Genomic DNA, 17528 nt, shown 5'->3' with positions numbered 1-17528 from the left:
GAGGATAAAGCCTAGTACCCGGTTGCAATCAATACTGGTCAGAAAATTTGTGCAAAATTTCATATTTTCGAAGTATGAGAATAATTGTTCTTTAAAGAATCTTATCAGAGTCAAATAAATATTAAATAAGCAATGGTTAAAAAACAATAGTTCAATTTAATTTCCGCCCTTGAGCCATTTATGATTATGCCTTCCTTGGCTATAGACCATTTTCAACTTGAGTGCTCACAATAGCTGTATTATTGAAATCTCTCGATGACAAATGACTACGTAGGATGATGACCTAATCATTGCGTAATACTTGTGTCAGAAAGCACCTGCCTACTCTTGCTTTTATTGCATCGTGCCGGCTAATAATTTAATCTCATCAAGAGATATCTAAATTCGAAATGAAAACAATGGCAGAGAATTTGAAATCACTGTCTGTTCATGCTGCGGTTTAACTCGGTTACGCCTCCATAAAAGGATATGAGTTCCCCTTCAGTGGCCACCATGTGATTACTTTTGTACCTGTGGGTGTATAATAAACATCAAAGACCTAATCTGGGAAGCTTTACGAAGTAGTTCTTTGATGTCAGGACCAAAAAGATGGAAACAGAACGAAATACGGGAATACAATTTTCAATTTATCAGCACATTTTATTGCACCTTTTTTTAAAATTTAATAACTTAAAACTAATCAAGCCGAGCCAAAACAAAGCTGAAATTTAGTTACAATGACGCGCTGTTAAAAATGATGACGAAACAAACACAGCTCAAATTGCACCGCCCCAGAGGCTGTTTTTGAAGAACGTTTTAAAAATCAATGCGCCTCCTTTGTCCTTTGATTGTTCCAGAAGAAACATACAAGAAATACAGCTATCAGATATTTCATTTGTTGAAAAACTTCAAAAAACAAGAACAAATTTACAATTTCCAAAAAAATCTGGAAAATCACTCTTGATTATGATATATCTTGTAATTTAACGAAAAATGGCTTATGCTACATCTGGTATAAAAGCTCACGAAAGAAAGGAAATGCAAATAAGTAGTGTCTGAAAATATGAAAAAAATTGAAATTAAAAAAATCAAGAAATTTGTAATACCATCAGTCAAACAACTTAAAAACACGTTAATTACATAATATTAAAGCTAATACAGATCGAGCAATAATTTCACAAATTGAAAACCATTACCAACTAGTAAATTTTCACAGAAAAATTTTTTTGTGTCCAATTTACAAGGAGCTTGCAAAATCAACAAAATCTAATGAACGTACTATGAAGATGAATTCTAAACTGCAACACATCCAGCCTAAAGCAACAATACAACAAAAAAGTTTATGTGTCGCTTTTTTCAAAAGATTTATTGAGCAAGGGCAGAAACTTAGCATGAAGATTTAATGAATAGTCGCTTCATCAGTGAAAAAAATTTTTCCTCAAAAGCAAAGCGGAACTTCGCTCGCACCAATTGCAAAACCAATCAAACATATCATTGGAAGCTAGCTTGGAGAAAACTAAATGAAAACAGCGGAGTAAAAAAATAACTAAAATGAACATATATCAAAAATCTCATCTCGAATTTTGGCCAAATTGGGAAAACATGTCCGGTGTTAAATAAATATTCAGAACAAGTTACACCGACATATTCAGAACAAGTCAGACCGAGCGGCAGCTACACCGACAACATTTAAGTAACGCCCGTTGAGCAGAAAGCAAAAAAATGTTGTCACGAAAAACTTACAGCTAAAAAATTCTGAAATGAATCAGAAACTCTTTCAATTACAACAAAAACTGCTTGCTGAACAAGAAAAGCCGATGATGTGGCATATAAGCAGATAGAACATAGACAATCAGACGATAAACCGATAGTTTTTTTATAAAATAAAATTTTAAAAAAGCAGGTCCTGGCCGCTTTCAAACCTATGCCCTTGGCCGTCACAGATGTAGTCATTACCTCTAGACCAAGTGTGTCGGAGCAGCTATGAAAATTGAATGCATTATCAATCGTCCTAGGAAATGAGTCAATTGATTTTATTCAACTAGTTATCAACTCAAAAAAACTCTATATTGAGAATTGATAACGCTTGCTAACCGCGAGCATAAATATATCGGCTTAATATCATTTTCTTCAATTACTAGAGAATTTGCTAACTCAAAAAACTTAAGGAACGTAAGTCGAAGAAGAAATCCAAACTACGACACATTCAAACTAAAGCAAAAATAACAACAAAACATCATTTGTAGTTTTTGCTGAGGATTGGGGGAGTAAAGACCGAAATTAGCTTCAAGAATTAAAAATCAATAGCTTCATCAATGTCCAAAAAAAAACGTATTTGGTTACTAATAGAAACTACCTGGACCTCCAGGTTACATCCACTTACCGGCTCAGAAAACTAGACAAAAATAAAAATAGGAAAGAAGATTATTCCGAACAACACAGGCATGGAAAGAGTATTGCCTATGGTGGAATTTTTCAATACAATTCAAAACACTATACAAAATCTTGAATTTGAATGCAGTATCACATTAAAGTCATTTTACGCGCAAATCAGATTCTCAAAAGATGATTTAGAAAATCTCCAGTGCCAGGAAAAAACAACTTAATTGCTACAGTCTATTTTACCGCTAAAGGAGTGGGTCATGAAAAGGCAGAAATCCTCGATGTACTTCTATCAATTTAAGAATTTTCATTTGAAAGCATATATAATAATTTCCATCATAAAGTTTATACGGAATAATTATTTATACTGTTTGAAATTATAGACTAAAAGTCTCTATTGGAAAGCTAAGATATAAGCTAGGCCCTCATATGATTTCTTCTAACTTAAAAAAATATAAACATTTCTCAGCTACGAAATATCCGTATACCTTCTAGTCTACCAATGATAAGCTTTAAACACAGAGGCGAAGCTGCGTTTCGCGAATACTTGCGAGAACACGACCAAAAAGCAGCTCTATCAAGTGAAATGAGAAAAAGTGGAAATAAGCCTCGAATTAGCAAAAACTCGGCTATAAGTAGGATTCAAATCTGCGACCTACTGCAATCAAGAGATTTTGAGTCTCACGCACTATCTACTCAGCCACGCAAACTTAACAACCGACAAACACTAGTCACAAATAAAGCAGCTACATATGCTAATAAGTTGCCAATGCGATTCATCAAAAAGGGCACCGAATACAAAAAGACTCAATTTTGCATGTAATAATTAGAAAAATAACAAACTGAAGGCATCCACACTAACTTTGCATGTAAAAAATCGCAAAGCATAAAGCCACATTATGTATAAATTATGCATTTCAAAAATTGCAATATATTGACTGAGAAAAGTTTCTGAAATCGAGTTTTCATTATTGTTTTGTGGTTTGAAACAAATATCTTTTTTCGTTTCATTTGATGGAATATTTGCGACTTAGGTTGGGTGAAAAAAGAAAAATCGGACTAATACACATTACTTCGCAAAAGTAAACAGAATACAACTTAACCACAAAATCTATCTTCAAAAAAAACATTTGTAGCAAACTACAAATGATGTTTTGAACAAGAAACAAAATAAAGCAACAAAATTTACTTAGCAAGAAAACTAGTTGGACCAAACTAACAACCCCCCCCCCCCCTCACAAAGCCATTGAAGGGGGGGGGTGTTAACTTGGTTATAATTTGGAATTTTTCAGCCAATCAGAATCGAGCATTTTACATGCAGCGCGTGGCAAATTTAATACGAATTGAATGTTGGGCTGGAAGATCTTAACTTGGTCTATTGGGGATGTGGAGTTTAAGGGGGTCAACTGTTTAGTCATGAGTCTAATTTGAAAGTATTTTGTTTTCGTTTCGCAGAACTTGTCTTGTAGAGGCCCATGTGAACATTCTTTCTCTCCAGATTCCCCTCACATCGACCAAGTAGATTATCTCCCCGACCAAATAAAAAAGGAATTTAACAACTTAACTAGCCTTTTTAACTGAATTTTTTATATCCTTCGAAAGGTATTGTTGTCCTGAGATCATAATTAAAAAGATAATTCACCTGCGATCATTTTTCTGATGATTTTTAGATAGCCAATTAACACGCGATATATTTGAAGTTGTTTTTGCAAAAATTACCTGAAATATAGCTGTAAAAAAACTCAATAGACGAGAATGTAATTTATGGCGAAACACCAAAACTCGCTGCAAGGGTTAAAAAATTGAAAAAACTGAAAACTATTCGAATTTTTTCTTCATTCTTTATCAAACAGGCAACCGCAAAATACGTTTTTAGTTCCAAAAATCGTTAATTTCTTCTAGTTGTCCCGTGAAGATCAAATTGAATACAAAGACTAAAAAAATTTTTAGGACACCCTTTTATTCTCTTTGAAAAGATGCTCTATTTATTTCTTACAGCAAACTATTGTTCTTGGTTCGTTTCTTTTTCTCTGCAGTCTCCTTTCCACTTGACCGCTTAGAGCTACTAAGCCCCTCCTGGCATTATTTTCTCTCCAGACAAGAAAGGCAAGAGCCAAAATTCTCATCTTTAACCATATTTTGACAACGCTATGAAAAGAAATCTGTCTTTCTCGTCCGTCTTCCAATGTCGCAAACAAATCAGACTCGGAAAAACTTCAGAAAATACTTGTTTGATGAAAATAAATTTAAAATGTCGATTTAATATCAGTCACTGGCATATTGACGGATTTTACTGTAAAGGAACCTATAAAAGAAACATATGTTACATTGTGGAACGAATATTAATTGAACAGGCTCTGGCAAGCTATCGCAAGCACAAAAGAATCAAATTACTTAAACAAATATTTAAAAACTGAGAAGGAAAATTGTAATTAAAAATTTTTATACTTCAAAAAATTCTTTGCTATAAAAAATAGATCCAATTAGAAGAAATTGTCTCATTTAGATTTAAAATTATGCATTCAACCGTATCCCTTAATTTCAGGTGCTTTGTTTTTTACCTATTCGCTACTACTCCATCAAAATTTAAAATGGTCTTTGCTTTCCTAATCCTTCCCTCCTAACTCAGCAAGGGATATATGAAACTTAATACCCCCTTTTAAGCCCTTTCCCACTTTTTGACATATTTAGCCTGGGGTCAGAAAAGAATGAATGAAGATAAAGTTGAAAAAGAAAAAGGCAATTTGAGACAACAGATAAGATGAGAAGTAATTATTTAGCCAGGGCCAAAAGTGCCTATTATGTATTCACGGGGAAAATTGATCTTGATAGGTGCATTAGTGTGCTTCGTTGAGCCCATTTTCAGAGACAGTATTTTCAGGGGAATGATGTTGATTATTTGTTGGGGGAATATTGACGTAAACAGGAAATTAAAACGGCTGCAACATCAAAGAGTATTCCGCCGCTCTTCCACAAGAACCGAGTAGTTTATTCCCAAGGGAAACTAGAGTAGGGAGCAGACGTTAAGACTCCTTGGGAAGGGGAAATAGTTGAAATATTGGCGAGAGGAGGGGGCTTAAATGACACTTGAGGTGATTCCTTATCACCAACTTCTCCTTTCATTCCTAAAAATTCTTTTGTAAACAGTGAAAAATCGTTATTTTAGAGCACTGCATTCAACAACCACCCCAGGAAAATTTTTTTAAGATAAATTAAGTCACTGCAAACTCACTAATGAGCTGGATTGAATAGAAGATGCAAATTATTGAAACAGAACATTGCTATGAATTATTGAAACAGAACATCGAATTGCTAAAACTTAAGCTCAAATTTTTTTTGTTAACTGAACAAAAATATTTTAAGCTTCAGCTAATTTTACCACTTAAACATATGCGTTTTCAGCAAACATTTCACTAAATTTCATTGTTCGGTTTATAATTTCAGTCAGAATGAATATTTTAGTCTCTGTGGCTAACTTGGTTAACATTTTAATCCCGGTTAGGCGCGCTACTACATCACCATAGACTGTAATATAAGGATACACCACTATAGTTTCCTTTCGAAGCCACGTCACCTCTACTTAACTATATTTTTTCCATGATTACGTCTGGGTCACAAGTGTTGTGGTTTTTTTGTCACTTTCATTTCTCGCGACGAGAAGTGCCTGGAAACCACCAGACAGATGACGTCATTTCGGGCTGAAAAAAAGGTTTTTTATTACACCCAGCATCAAAGCAAAAAGATGTTGCGTCATCGTCATCATAAGACTTCAAATACAGAAATAAACACGACAATACACTCATCTACTTTAAATTATAGTTCTCATCATCTTAGTCAGATTTGAGATTTCAAACATGATTAATTTTAGTGAATACAAAATGACACAATTCGAAACCAAATATCTTGTAAAACTTAAAATTTTCTATGAGAGCAGCAATTTAAGACACTTTTACGGCCGGAAAGTACATAGTTCCTGGTCGCAAACAAAACGTGGGAGTATTGCGGCTTTCGTGTAAAAAATAAAAAGGATCAGTCTTTCAATTTATGACAAATAAAAATATACAGGAGTAGGAACGTGGAATTATTTATATCAGCTATTTTTTTCTGCTGCTTTCACATGTTCACTCACACTGATTGGTGATATCGACAGATAAAAGTATAAAAGTATCCCCAAATACTAATACATCATACAACAGGACCCTGGATACCAGGACATAAAAAATTCCTCTGTTGACAACCGTGTAAAACTGTGCGAGCGATCTAGGGATGAGGCTTTTCCTTTCCTATTAGGACGCAAAAAGTAAGCTGATACTTGCACACATGCAGGAAAATTAAGGAAAAGATGGGAACGACTTAAAAAGAAGACATCTGTTGCAGTAATAAACAAACAAGCCACGTTTAAACTGCCAATTATGAGTTCTCCCCTTCCCTTCATCAAAATAAAAAACGTCTGATTGATAAAAAAACGCCATTCAAATTTTGAAAACTTGAAACAGTTAACGAAGCAAAATTTTACCTGAATAAATTAAATGAAAAAACGGATATAAAAATAGGATGTTTAATAGCATGTTTTGGTTTCAGTCTTTCCACCTTAATGATAGCCAGCCTGCAATCTCCAGAGGTGATGATTGTGATTGGTCTGGCGGGAATTCTGCTAGTTGTTGTGATTGTAGCCGGAATAACAACAATGGTGTGCATAAACAGATCCAACCGGTTCTCGAATGGAATGCGACCCAATAGAGTTTACTACTATGGCAATGGGACTAACGGACAGCAGCCACCTAGTACTACCAACTCACAGAATATTACACAGAGTCTATACATTTACGGGGATGGCGGAAGGTAAAATTGTAGTATTTTTTTCAAGTCACCTGATGTTAATTTAGACACCTTAGTGTAACATACATGTGAAAAACCAATTTTTGCCCAATTAGTTTTTTTCAGGAATTAATATCCCCCCACCAAGTTTTTTTTTAATCATGATAATTCTGGTCCCGGTACAAATGAAATATTTGGTCCTCTCGTATTTCTGAAAAATGGGTTTCGTGAAGCTTTCCGCCATTTTCTTGATAAATAATGCTCGGCCAAATAAATACATGCAGTTTTTGAAAAATAAGTTCATGATTTTCATTTTGGGGCTTTCGTAAATAGTTAGGAGAAAATAGCATCGACACAAAGTGTACCTAATTTTTTACTTTCTCCTTCTGCGTTTGTCAAATTATGGGTCAGCCTATTTTTCCCTGTGACTAACTGTATCGTATTACAAAACATTTTTACAATCTTTACGAATGGTTCTTTGTTTTAGGTTAAATAACAACCGTGACATGCGGGACTACATGCGACCTTGATATCGACCCAGCTGCTGTTAAGCAACTCTGACTTTGCCCATGAGTTTGACCTGCCACTTGACAGCAGTTCCTGATGAGTCTCCGATCTCATCGCGAGCTACTGAGTGCTGCCATCCTTTGGCACGACGTGCATCTATCTCTCAACTCGATGTTGACACACGACAATTACAAAATGAACTGCCTTGACCTTTTGGGTGACACAGTTTCGCAATAGACTTGCGCTGCTATTTTACACATTTCATTTTGCTTTCCTACTATTTTTAAGTTATCAAATAAAGCTCCGAAACAATTGTTTTTACTGGAAAAAATCAGCTCGTTTTAGCATTATTACACGCCAAGCAAGGCATTGAGTCGCAACTAAGCTCTCCCATATCACCCACTCATTAACTGAGCTATCTTACAATAAATATGAGTCATGAAATGAGGAGCTGAACATTCACTTCATTTTTAGCTCAGGTTGAGCCACAACTTAGCCAAGTTTAGCTACAATAAAAGTAGCTGGCAAAAAAAAACCTAATTGAAAAATTTAACACAGAGGCATGGCTGAGAATCACAAATCTCGCAATATAGCACAATCAGAGCACTGCAAGCATGTTAATGAAAAATGAGACGGAAATCACTACGTCGAAAAAAATCTGAACTTTTTTAACATTTGAAGAAAACCCAAATTCAAAAAACAGTCGAGAAACAAGTACCAGCAGTCAAAAGCTTTCATTTACTGAGCGACTACTAATCCGACAATACTTGTGACTTTGAGCCAAAAAATGCCATAAAAAGTGTCATATTTTTTGAGCCACACTTTTACACCATATTCTCCCTGAAAAGCTCAAAAAATATATAAAAAATTTTTACTTTTCAAACTGAGAAAAATAAGATCACTACCACCAAACAGAAGCCAAAACCATCTGATCCAAATCAAAACCTGCATTTAAAGTTAACAGGACGACTGTAAATTCTAATGCAAATTATTTAAATCAGAAGAAAACTCACGCTTTGGACATTGAGCTGATTCAATTTTTGAGCCAATTCAATTTTTCTCAAAAAACAAAAATCAATTTCAAAACATACTGAAAAAACAAGTTCCGTCTAGTATTCGAACTCAAGACCTTAAAAGGAGCCCGAGTTACCTCTGGACCAAGTGAGAAAGATCCTGAAAGTTGTTTAAATTAAACATCAAAGCAATTTCAAAGTTTTTTTTACGGTGAAAAGCCTAATTACCGATTAAGCTCTTTTAATACGCGGAATTTATTCATTTCAGGGGGAAACACTGATTAACGCGCTTAGTAGTAGAAAATGCACAGTATCAAATTTGACGGAGCTCGCATCGTCTTCTTTGCCGTTTCTACGAGTGAATTAATAGTCTGCTCTGAATAATGTCTGGGCTTGTTGTTCCGACTTTTGAAGAAAACGGAATCTTTATGCTCGGTGTGGTTTTTTTCATTCAGTCAATTTTCACCGATCCAAATAATAATTTTCACCAAAAATTTTTATTCTCCATTGAAGATATCGACTTCTTGAGTTCAAATGCAAAAAAGATATTTCACCTCCAATTGTTTTTTGTTAAGTTCTGGGGGCTTGAAAATTGCCAAAATTTCTATGTACCTGGACTAAATTATGCGCGCTTTAAAGAGTTTATTCATAATGCTGAGAGCGTAACGCGAATTATTTATGCGTGGCGAATTATCCCGCACAAAAAAATCGTTCCATATTGAATTGAGGCTAGCTAATTGATCGTATTAATTTCGTCACAGAATATTACACAGAGTCTATACATTTACGGGGATGGCGGAAGGTAAAATTGTAGTATTTTTTTCAAGTCACCTGATGTTAATTTAGACACCTTAGTGTAACATACATGTGAAAAACCAATTTTTGCCCAATTAGTTTTTTTCAGGAATTAATATCCCCCCACCAAGTTTTTTTTTAATCATGATAATTCTGGTCCCGGTACAAATGAAATATTTGGTCCTCTCGTATTTCTGAAAAATGGGTTTCGTGAAGCTTTCCGCCATTTTCTTGATAAATAATGCTCGGCCAAATAAATACATGCAGTTTTTGAAAAATAAGTTCATGATTTTCATTTTGGGGCTTTCGTAAATAGTTAGGAGAAAATAGCATCGACACAAAGTGTACCTAATTTTTTACTTTCTCCTTCTGCGTTTGTCAAATTATGGGTCAGCCTATTTTTCCCTGTGACTAACTGTATCGTATTACAAAACATTTTTACAATCTTTACGAATGGTTCTTTGTTTTAGGTTAAATAACAACCGTGACATGCGGGACTACATGCGACCTTGATATCGACCCAGCTGCTGTTAAGCAACTCTGACTTTGCCCATGAGTTTGACCTGCCACTTGACAGCAGTTCCTGATGAGTCTCCGATCTCATCGCGAGCTACTGAGTGCTGCCATCCTTTGGCACGACGTGCATCTATCTCTCAACTCGATGTTGACACACGACAATTACAAAATGAACTGCCTTGACCTTTTGGGTGACACAGTTTCGCAATAGACTTGCGCTGCTATTTTACACATTTCATTTTGCTTTCCTACTATTTTTAAGTTATCAAATAAAGCTCCGAAACAATTGTTTTTACTGGAAAAAATCAGCTCGTTTTAGCATTATTACACGCCAAGCAAGGCATTGAGTCGCAACTAAGCTCTCCCATATCACCCACTCATTAACTGAGCTATCTTACAATAAATATGAGTCATGAAATGAGGAGCTGAACATTCACTTCATTTTTAGCTCAGGTTGAGCCACAACTTAGCCAAGTTTAGCTACAATAAAAGTAGCTGGCAAAAAAAAACCTAATTGAAAAATTTAACACAGAGGCATGGCTGAGAATCACAAATCTCGCAATATAGCACAATCAGAGCACTGCAAGCATGTTAATGAAAAATGAGACGGAAATCACTACGTCGAAAAAAATCTGAACTTTTTTAACATTTGAAGAAAACCCAAATTCAAAAAACAGTCGAGAAACAAGTACCAGCAGTCAAAAGCTTTCATTTACTGAGCGACTACTAATCCGACAATACTTGTGACTTTGAGCCAAAAAATGCCATAAAAAGTGTCATATTTTTTGAGCCACACTTTTACACCATATTCTCCCTGAAAAGCTCAAAAAATATATAAAAAATTTTTACTTTTCAAACTGAGAAAAATAAGATCACTACCACCAAACAGAAGCCAAAACCATCTGATCCAAATCAAAACCTGCATTTAAAGTTAACAGGACGACTGTAAATTCTAATGCAAATTATTTAAATCAGAAGAAAACTCACGCTTTGGACATTGAGCTGATTCAATTTTTGAGCCAATTCAATTTTTCTCAAAAAACAAAAATCAATTTCAAAACATACTGAAAAAACAAGTTCCGTCTAGTATTCGAACTCAAGACCTTAAAAGGAGCCCGAGTTACCTCTGGACCAAGTGAGAAAGATCCTGAAAGTTGTTTAAATTAAACATCAAAGCAATTTCAAAGTTTTTTTACGGTGAAAAGCCTAATTACCGATTAAGCTCTTTTAATACGCGGAATTTATTCATTTCAGGGGGAAACACTGATTAACGCGCTTAGTAGTAGAAAATGCACAGTATCAAATTTGACGGAGCTCGCATCGTCTTCTTTGCCTTTTCTACGAGTGAATTAATAGTCTGCTCTGAATAATGTCTGGGCTTGTTGTTCCGACTTTTGAAGAAAACGGAATCTTTATGCTCGGTGTGGTTTTTTTCATTCAGTCAATTTTCACCGATCCAAATAATAATTTTCACCAAAAATTTTTATTCTCCATTGAAGATATCGACTTCTTGAGTTCAAATGCAAAAAAGATATTTCACCTCCAATTGTTTTTTGTTAAGTTCTGGGGGCTTGAAAATTGCCAAAATTTCTATGTACCTGGACTAAATTATGCGCGCTTTAAAGAGTTTATTCATAATGCTGAGAGCGTAACGCGAATTATTTATGCGTGGCGAATTATCCCGCACAAAAAAATCGTTCCATATTGAATTGAGGCTAGCTAATTGATCGTATTAATTTCGTACGACTCAAAATTTTACAATTAGATATTGTCCAAAATGTATAGCTTTTCAATATTTTTTCCACAAAAACTATTCGACAAGAATTGAGGGACAGTCGGAACATTCAGGGCTTTGCCCTGATAAACGAGCAGTCTTGTTGTATTCTCGCCTGCTATTGCTTTCGCCTAATATGTATAGTAGTTTTTAGTTCTCTTTGGGTTAAAATTCTACATTCCAGCATTGAAAAATTTAATTCACAGCACGCGTTGATTCGCCAACATGCTACGCGTTAATAGAAAATGCATCATATAGCAAAAATAATCATTTCAAATGTGAAACCCCATAACTTTACGAAAAAGTGTCACAGGTAAAATAGCCGTTGATTGTGGGCTCAGGACTTCATTATCGTTTCGATAGTATTAAAAATTCCGTCGAAAACATTAAAACATTGTAATATAAACCGAAATGGGTCTGAAAAAACACTCAAACATAAACAATCCCCAAAAACAAAAGCGTAAATAATCCGCGAAAGACAAAACAATTACTTTTTTGAAAAAATCTTTCTGCTGAAGCCGTAGACAATTTTATCCGCAAATTAGTTTTATTTTCAGTTACGCATCGAAAATTTGTTTCTCGAAGGTATCCACGCTTTTGAAAGGAAGGAATAGTTAAGAGGACGGTACAAGTTTTGTAGAAAACAATTCTGATGAACATAAGAGTGAGCAAACGAAAAATATTTTTTGCTTGATAGAGATTTATTGGCACAAAATGACATTTCAGAATTCTATAAAAGCGTTATTAAAACTGGGACTGTGGACACCAATAAACAACACATTGTTTTTGCGTCAAATAGTTTAGCTGAAATAAATTAAAAACAGAGGCAAAGCTGCACTGCGTAAAAGCAAGCAAGAAAACAAAAATTAGCAGTAAAAAATGAAATCAGAAAAGAAAAGTAAAATAAAGCATTGAAGACTAAAACTTTTGCTCCGGATTAGAACCAACGACCAGGAGATTGGGACTCGCAGGTCCTTGCATCTGCGCCACGGGTCCTGGAAAATTCACTAATACTAGCCACCAATAAAGCAGCTACAAAAGCTTATAAATTGCCAATAATCATATGCTAAAAAGTCGCACCAAATATAAGTAGACAAAAATTTTGCATGGTGCAATTTGGAATATAATAAACTAAAAGCATCCACACTAATTTGGCATTTAAAAAATTGGAGAGCATAAAGCTAAACTAGCGTGTAACGCACCTCCGGTGCTTAGAATTTTGAACAACTCAAAAACCGCATATACTGAGAACATGATCTGCATCCTTTGAGTGTACCCTGACAGCAACTGATTGCAGGGTTGGTAGTTTTATTCACGTTTTTTTCCAAATTTTGAAAAATCACAAATTTTTGAAGTTCTTATATATAGCCGAGAACTTGAAACTTAAAATTTTCTACGTCTAAAAAAATCTTTGAAAAATCTTGATAAAATCCTAAAAACCGTCAAATCTCGAGAACTACAGGGATTTGAGTTGTCAAATTCAGAGCCGAGATTCGCAACTCATGTGAGTACCCTCACAGTCTCCAACTACAGGATTGAAATCTACGAAGTTTTTAAAATCTTTTAAATCATAAGCTTTTTGAAAACTATTGAAAAATCATAAAAAACGTCATATCTCAAAACTACAAGGATTTGATAAGTGAGATTTGGAGGCAAGATTCGCAACCCCTAAGAGTGACCTCACAGCCCCCAAAAAATTAAATTTGAGTTTTCTGAAAACTTTTAGAAAAATCCCAAAAAACGTCGTATCCCGAAAACTCTCACTATAGATATGGGAGTTTCAAATTTTGTGAAATTTTTTCATCTAAGTTCTGTGATTATCCTTTGAGTGTACGCCGACAGCAACCAATAGCAGGGTTGGAAGTTTCAAATTTCGCACAGTTTTTTTATTCAAGTTTTTTTTTCAAATTTTGAAAAACCATAAACTTTTGTGAAGTTTTTATATGTTCTTTGAAAATATTTCAAATGAACTAAGAAACGTCACATTTCCGAAACATAGAACAAAGAGCAGTCGCATTTGGACGCAAGATTTGCAAATCATGAGAGTGTGTCACAAAACCCAACTACAGGGTTAGAAATTTCAAATTGCGAAACTTTTCAAATTAAAGTTTTCTAAAAACAAAACTTCAAAAACCATAAAAAACTTCAAACTCATTATAGGCTTGAGCAGTCAGATTTGGAGGCAAGATTCGCAACCCCTGAGAGTACTCTGACAGCCCCCAAGTAAAGGATTAGGTATTTCGAAGTTGAAAAAATTAAACTTAAGTTTACTGAAAATTTTTTATAAAAAAAAAATGAAAACATTCATATCTCAAAACCTAGAAAGATTTGAGCAGCCTTGATTACACGCAAGTATCTCAAGCCCTGAGAAAACTCTGACCGCCCCATTTACAGGGTTAAGAATTTCTATCTGGAAAAAAGTTAATTTTAGTTTTCTGATTAATTTTTGAAAAAATCACTTAAAACATCATATCTGGAAAACTAACGAGATTTGAGCAGTCATATTTAGAGGGACGTTTCGTAACGCCTCTTAATACTCTGATAGCCCCCACTACAAAGCTGGAAACCCAAAATTTTGAAAAAAAAATTAAATTCAAGTTTTCTGAAAACTTTTTGAAAAATCCCAAAAAACGTCATATCTCGAAAACCAAAAGAGTTTGAGCAGTCATATTTAGAGGGAAAATTTGCAACTCTGAGTCAAACCTTTACATAGCCTCACTATAAAGATGAGAACTTAAAATTCAAAATTTTCTATATCTAAAATCTTTGAAAAATCTCGAAAAAATCCTAAAAACAGTCAAATCTCGAAAACTACAAAAATTTGAGCAGCCATATTCAGAGGCAAGATTTGCGACCCGCTGAGAGTATCCTCACAGATTCCAATAACAGGGTTGAGATCTTCGTTGAGAATTTTTAAGATCTAATTTTTTTTGAAAATTACGGAGAAAATCATAAAAAACTTCATATCTCAAAAACTACAGGATTTTGAGCAGTCATATTCAGAGGCAAGATTCGCCTCTCAGCTTCCAACTACAGGATTGCGATCTTCAAAGTTTTTAAATTTTTAAATCTTAGGTTTTCTGAGAATTTTTGAAAAATCATATCAAAAACGTCATATCTCGAAAATTATAAGGATTTGAAAAGTAAGGTTCGGAAGCAAGATTCGCAACCTCTGAGAGTACCATGACAGCACTCAACTACAGGGTGAGAACTTCACAAATTGAGAAATTTTTCAAAATTAAATTTTCTAGAAACTTCGAAAAAATGCCTATCTCGTAAACTAAAAGGATTTGGTTATTCATGTATGGAGGCCAGAGTCGCAAAACCTGGGAAAACTCTGACAACATCCCACAATTGTGCTGCTAATTTCACACTTGATGACAAACACTAAATTTAAACTGGAAACTCGAAAAAACCTTAACCATTGCAATATACGATATAGCTTAAACGTGAAAAAATTCTCTTGTTAAATATGCTAAAATATTGCATTGGAAAAGCTTAAGCATGGCGAGATAGTGCAGCCCGCATTTAAATATACAAAAGACAATAGATATTATAGATTATGAACAAACTATGCATTTCACAATTTTTTTGATAACTTACCTCACTACCAACTAGTTCGGATGCATCTCAGATTATCAACACGAAGCGAAAAGAGAATACATGAATACCAGCTTTACCGAGATCAAGTACTCCCAATTAAAACTGGAATTTTTTTTCCAGTCGAAAATTTGATTATTTTCAGAAATAGTACGTTCACATCTCCATTCCAACAGTCTGGAATTGACAGTTGTAGCCATTGATAGGATGCTGAAAACTCACTAATTAAACACAAAAATGAAAATTTGCGAAATATGTACCCAATTTATGTAAAAGCAAAAAAAGTATCTATGAAATTTTACTCAAAGCCATTTCATTCTAAAAAAATTATATGGCAAAAAACTTTAAGATACGTAATTGACTCAAAAGGAAACACTGACTGATTTTACAGCAAACTAGTTCAAATTTCAAGTTAGAATTTAAAGTTTAACTTTATTTTCAACTAGATGACAATTCTAAGCCTCTCCAGATTCTAATAACAAAGTTATTATATTCCGGAAAGCTTGGCAGTCCAAAAGAACACTATCATAAAGGCTAAAGGTTAACCCCTTTGGTAGATAAAAAAACAAGCAAATACAAGAACAGGGGCGGATCTAGGATTTTCTCGAAAATTTTGTCGACCTTTTTTTTCAGGTCGACCAAATTGATTTCTCGAGCTCTCCCAAAGCACTGTTTTGTCCCTATTTTGGCCAAATTTTCTGCGCCGCAGGCAAAATTTTGAAAAAATAGGCCAAAAAAGGCGTTTTTAGGCACTTTTTGGATTTAAAAGGACGCCCCCCCCCCCTTTTCAGGGATTCGACCCCCTGCCGACCCAAAGGGTCCCCCCTTTGGAACTTTTAAGAAATCCATTTTAAGAAATCCAAAAAGTGCCTAAAAACGCCTTTCTTGGCCTATTTTTTCAAAATTTTGCCTGCGGGGCAGAAAATTTGGCCAAAATAGGGACAAAAAGTGCTTTGGGAGAGCTCGAGAAATCAATTTGGTCGACCTGAAAAAAAGGTCGAGAAAATCCTAGATCCTAACCCTAAATCCGCCCCTGTACATGAACATAAAAAATTTAGGCCCATGTGAGCATCCCTCTCCCCAACATTGACCAAGTGACATTCTTCCCCCAGCCAAATATATGACGAACTCAAAAATATTGGATAGAACTCGTTAAACAAGCTAAAAATTATTATGAAAAAACTATTATAATGATCGCGTCGGTCTCGCCACATAATCTTGCAAATACCAATGCAAAAAAGTCTTAGGACGACCGAGCATTTTTTTTATTAAAAATTTTTTGTGTTCGAGTACGACTCCACAATTTGAGTATGAAATCTAGTTTCGGGTTCCTTCGTTCGGCATTTCTTTGGGTAACAATTTCAATTTAGCCGATACAGGACTTTCAGCTTCTATCGACTATTCCAAAAAACGCAAATCTGTTTCTTGGGAGCCCTGTCTCGATTTTTTGTTTTTTTTAGAAACAACTTTCATCAATTTGGACAATAACTTCAGGTCCACCCAGCAGAACAATTTTTTTGCAAATAAGGGTCACAAATTTCGCGTAAACAAACAAATACACTAATATCACTTTAGTTTGTCAGCCCGTTTTGGATTTGGGTCTGCTTATTCGACGTTTAGACTGACCATAGATAAATTAATTGCAGTAAATTTTGTATATTTAGGCTTCTTTTTTCGCGAAACTCCCTTCTCGAACCGGAATGATCATTTTATATCGTGAACACGCGCAATTTTGGCACTTACCGGCATAATTATCTTTAGTTTTTGTTGTATTTGGTCAGTGCACATCTTTTTGACAATTCCGACAGGGTTGAGGTGCTGATAACAAATCATGGTGTTTAAATTTTTGTTAAACATAAGCTATAATTAGACAAGCAATGATCAATTGTTTCATTAAATTTCATGAGAACAAACAAACGGCTAATTAATCTGTCAAATATTTACTCAACTTAATTCTTTTTTCTCCTGAAAAAAAAACAAAAACAATTATCAGCACCTATACAAGAGTCTGAACTATGCTCATAGACTCTTTAAAACAACAGGAAGACAGTCAATTATAAATATGCAGACAAATCAGTCCAAAAATTCAAATTTTTCCGGAAAAAATTTTCAATTTCATACATATTGAAAAAACAAGGTCCGAA

The 17528-nt window shown here is 34.6% G+C and overlaps 1 protein-coding gene and 1 long non-coding RNA gene across 2 annotated transcripts in view; both read left to right on the top strand.

Moving 5' to 3' along the window:
• LOC134842446 (uncharacterized) overlaps positions 1 to 7999 on the top strand; it is a 122633-nt gene extending 114634 nt beyond the window's left edge. Inside the window, exons 5-6 of the mRNA XM_063858788.1 lie at positions 6943 to 7203; positions 7667 to 7999. Coding sequence (XP_063714858.1) covers positions 6943 to 7203; positions 7667 to 7709 — 304 coding nt within the window. The 3' untranslated portion in view covers positions 7710 to 7999. The remainder of the gene's footprint in view (positions 1 to 6942; positions 7204 to 7666) is intronic.
• Positions 8000 to 9456: 1457 nt separating this feature from the next.
• LOC134842729 (uncharacterized) lies at positions 9457 to 10297 on the top strand. Its single transcript, XR_010162540.1, has 2 exons — positions 9457 to 9501; positions 9965 to 10297. It is a non-coding gene; the product is annotated as an uncharacterized LOC134842729 (long non-coding RNA).
• The last annotated feature ends 7231 nt before the right edge of the window (positions 10298 to 17528 follow it).

The sequence above is a fragment of the Symsagittifera roscoffensis genome, chromosome 3 (genome assembly GCF_963678635.1).
Source record: "Symsagittifera roscoffensis chromosome 3, txSymRosc1.1, whole genome shotgun sequence".
NCBI lineage: Eukaryota > Metazoa > Xenacoelomorpha > Acoela > Convolutidae > Symsagittifera > Symsagittifera roscoffensis.
The sequence above is the reverse complement of the archived record's forward strand: the minus strand, read 5'-3'. Positions and strand labels throughout refer to the sequence as shown.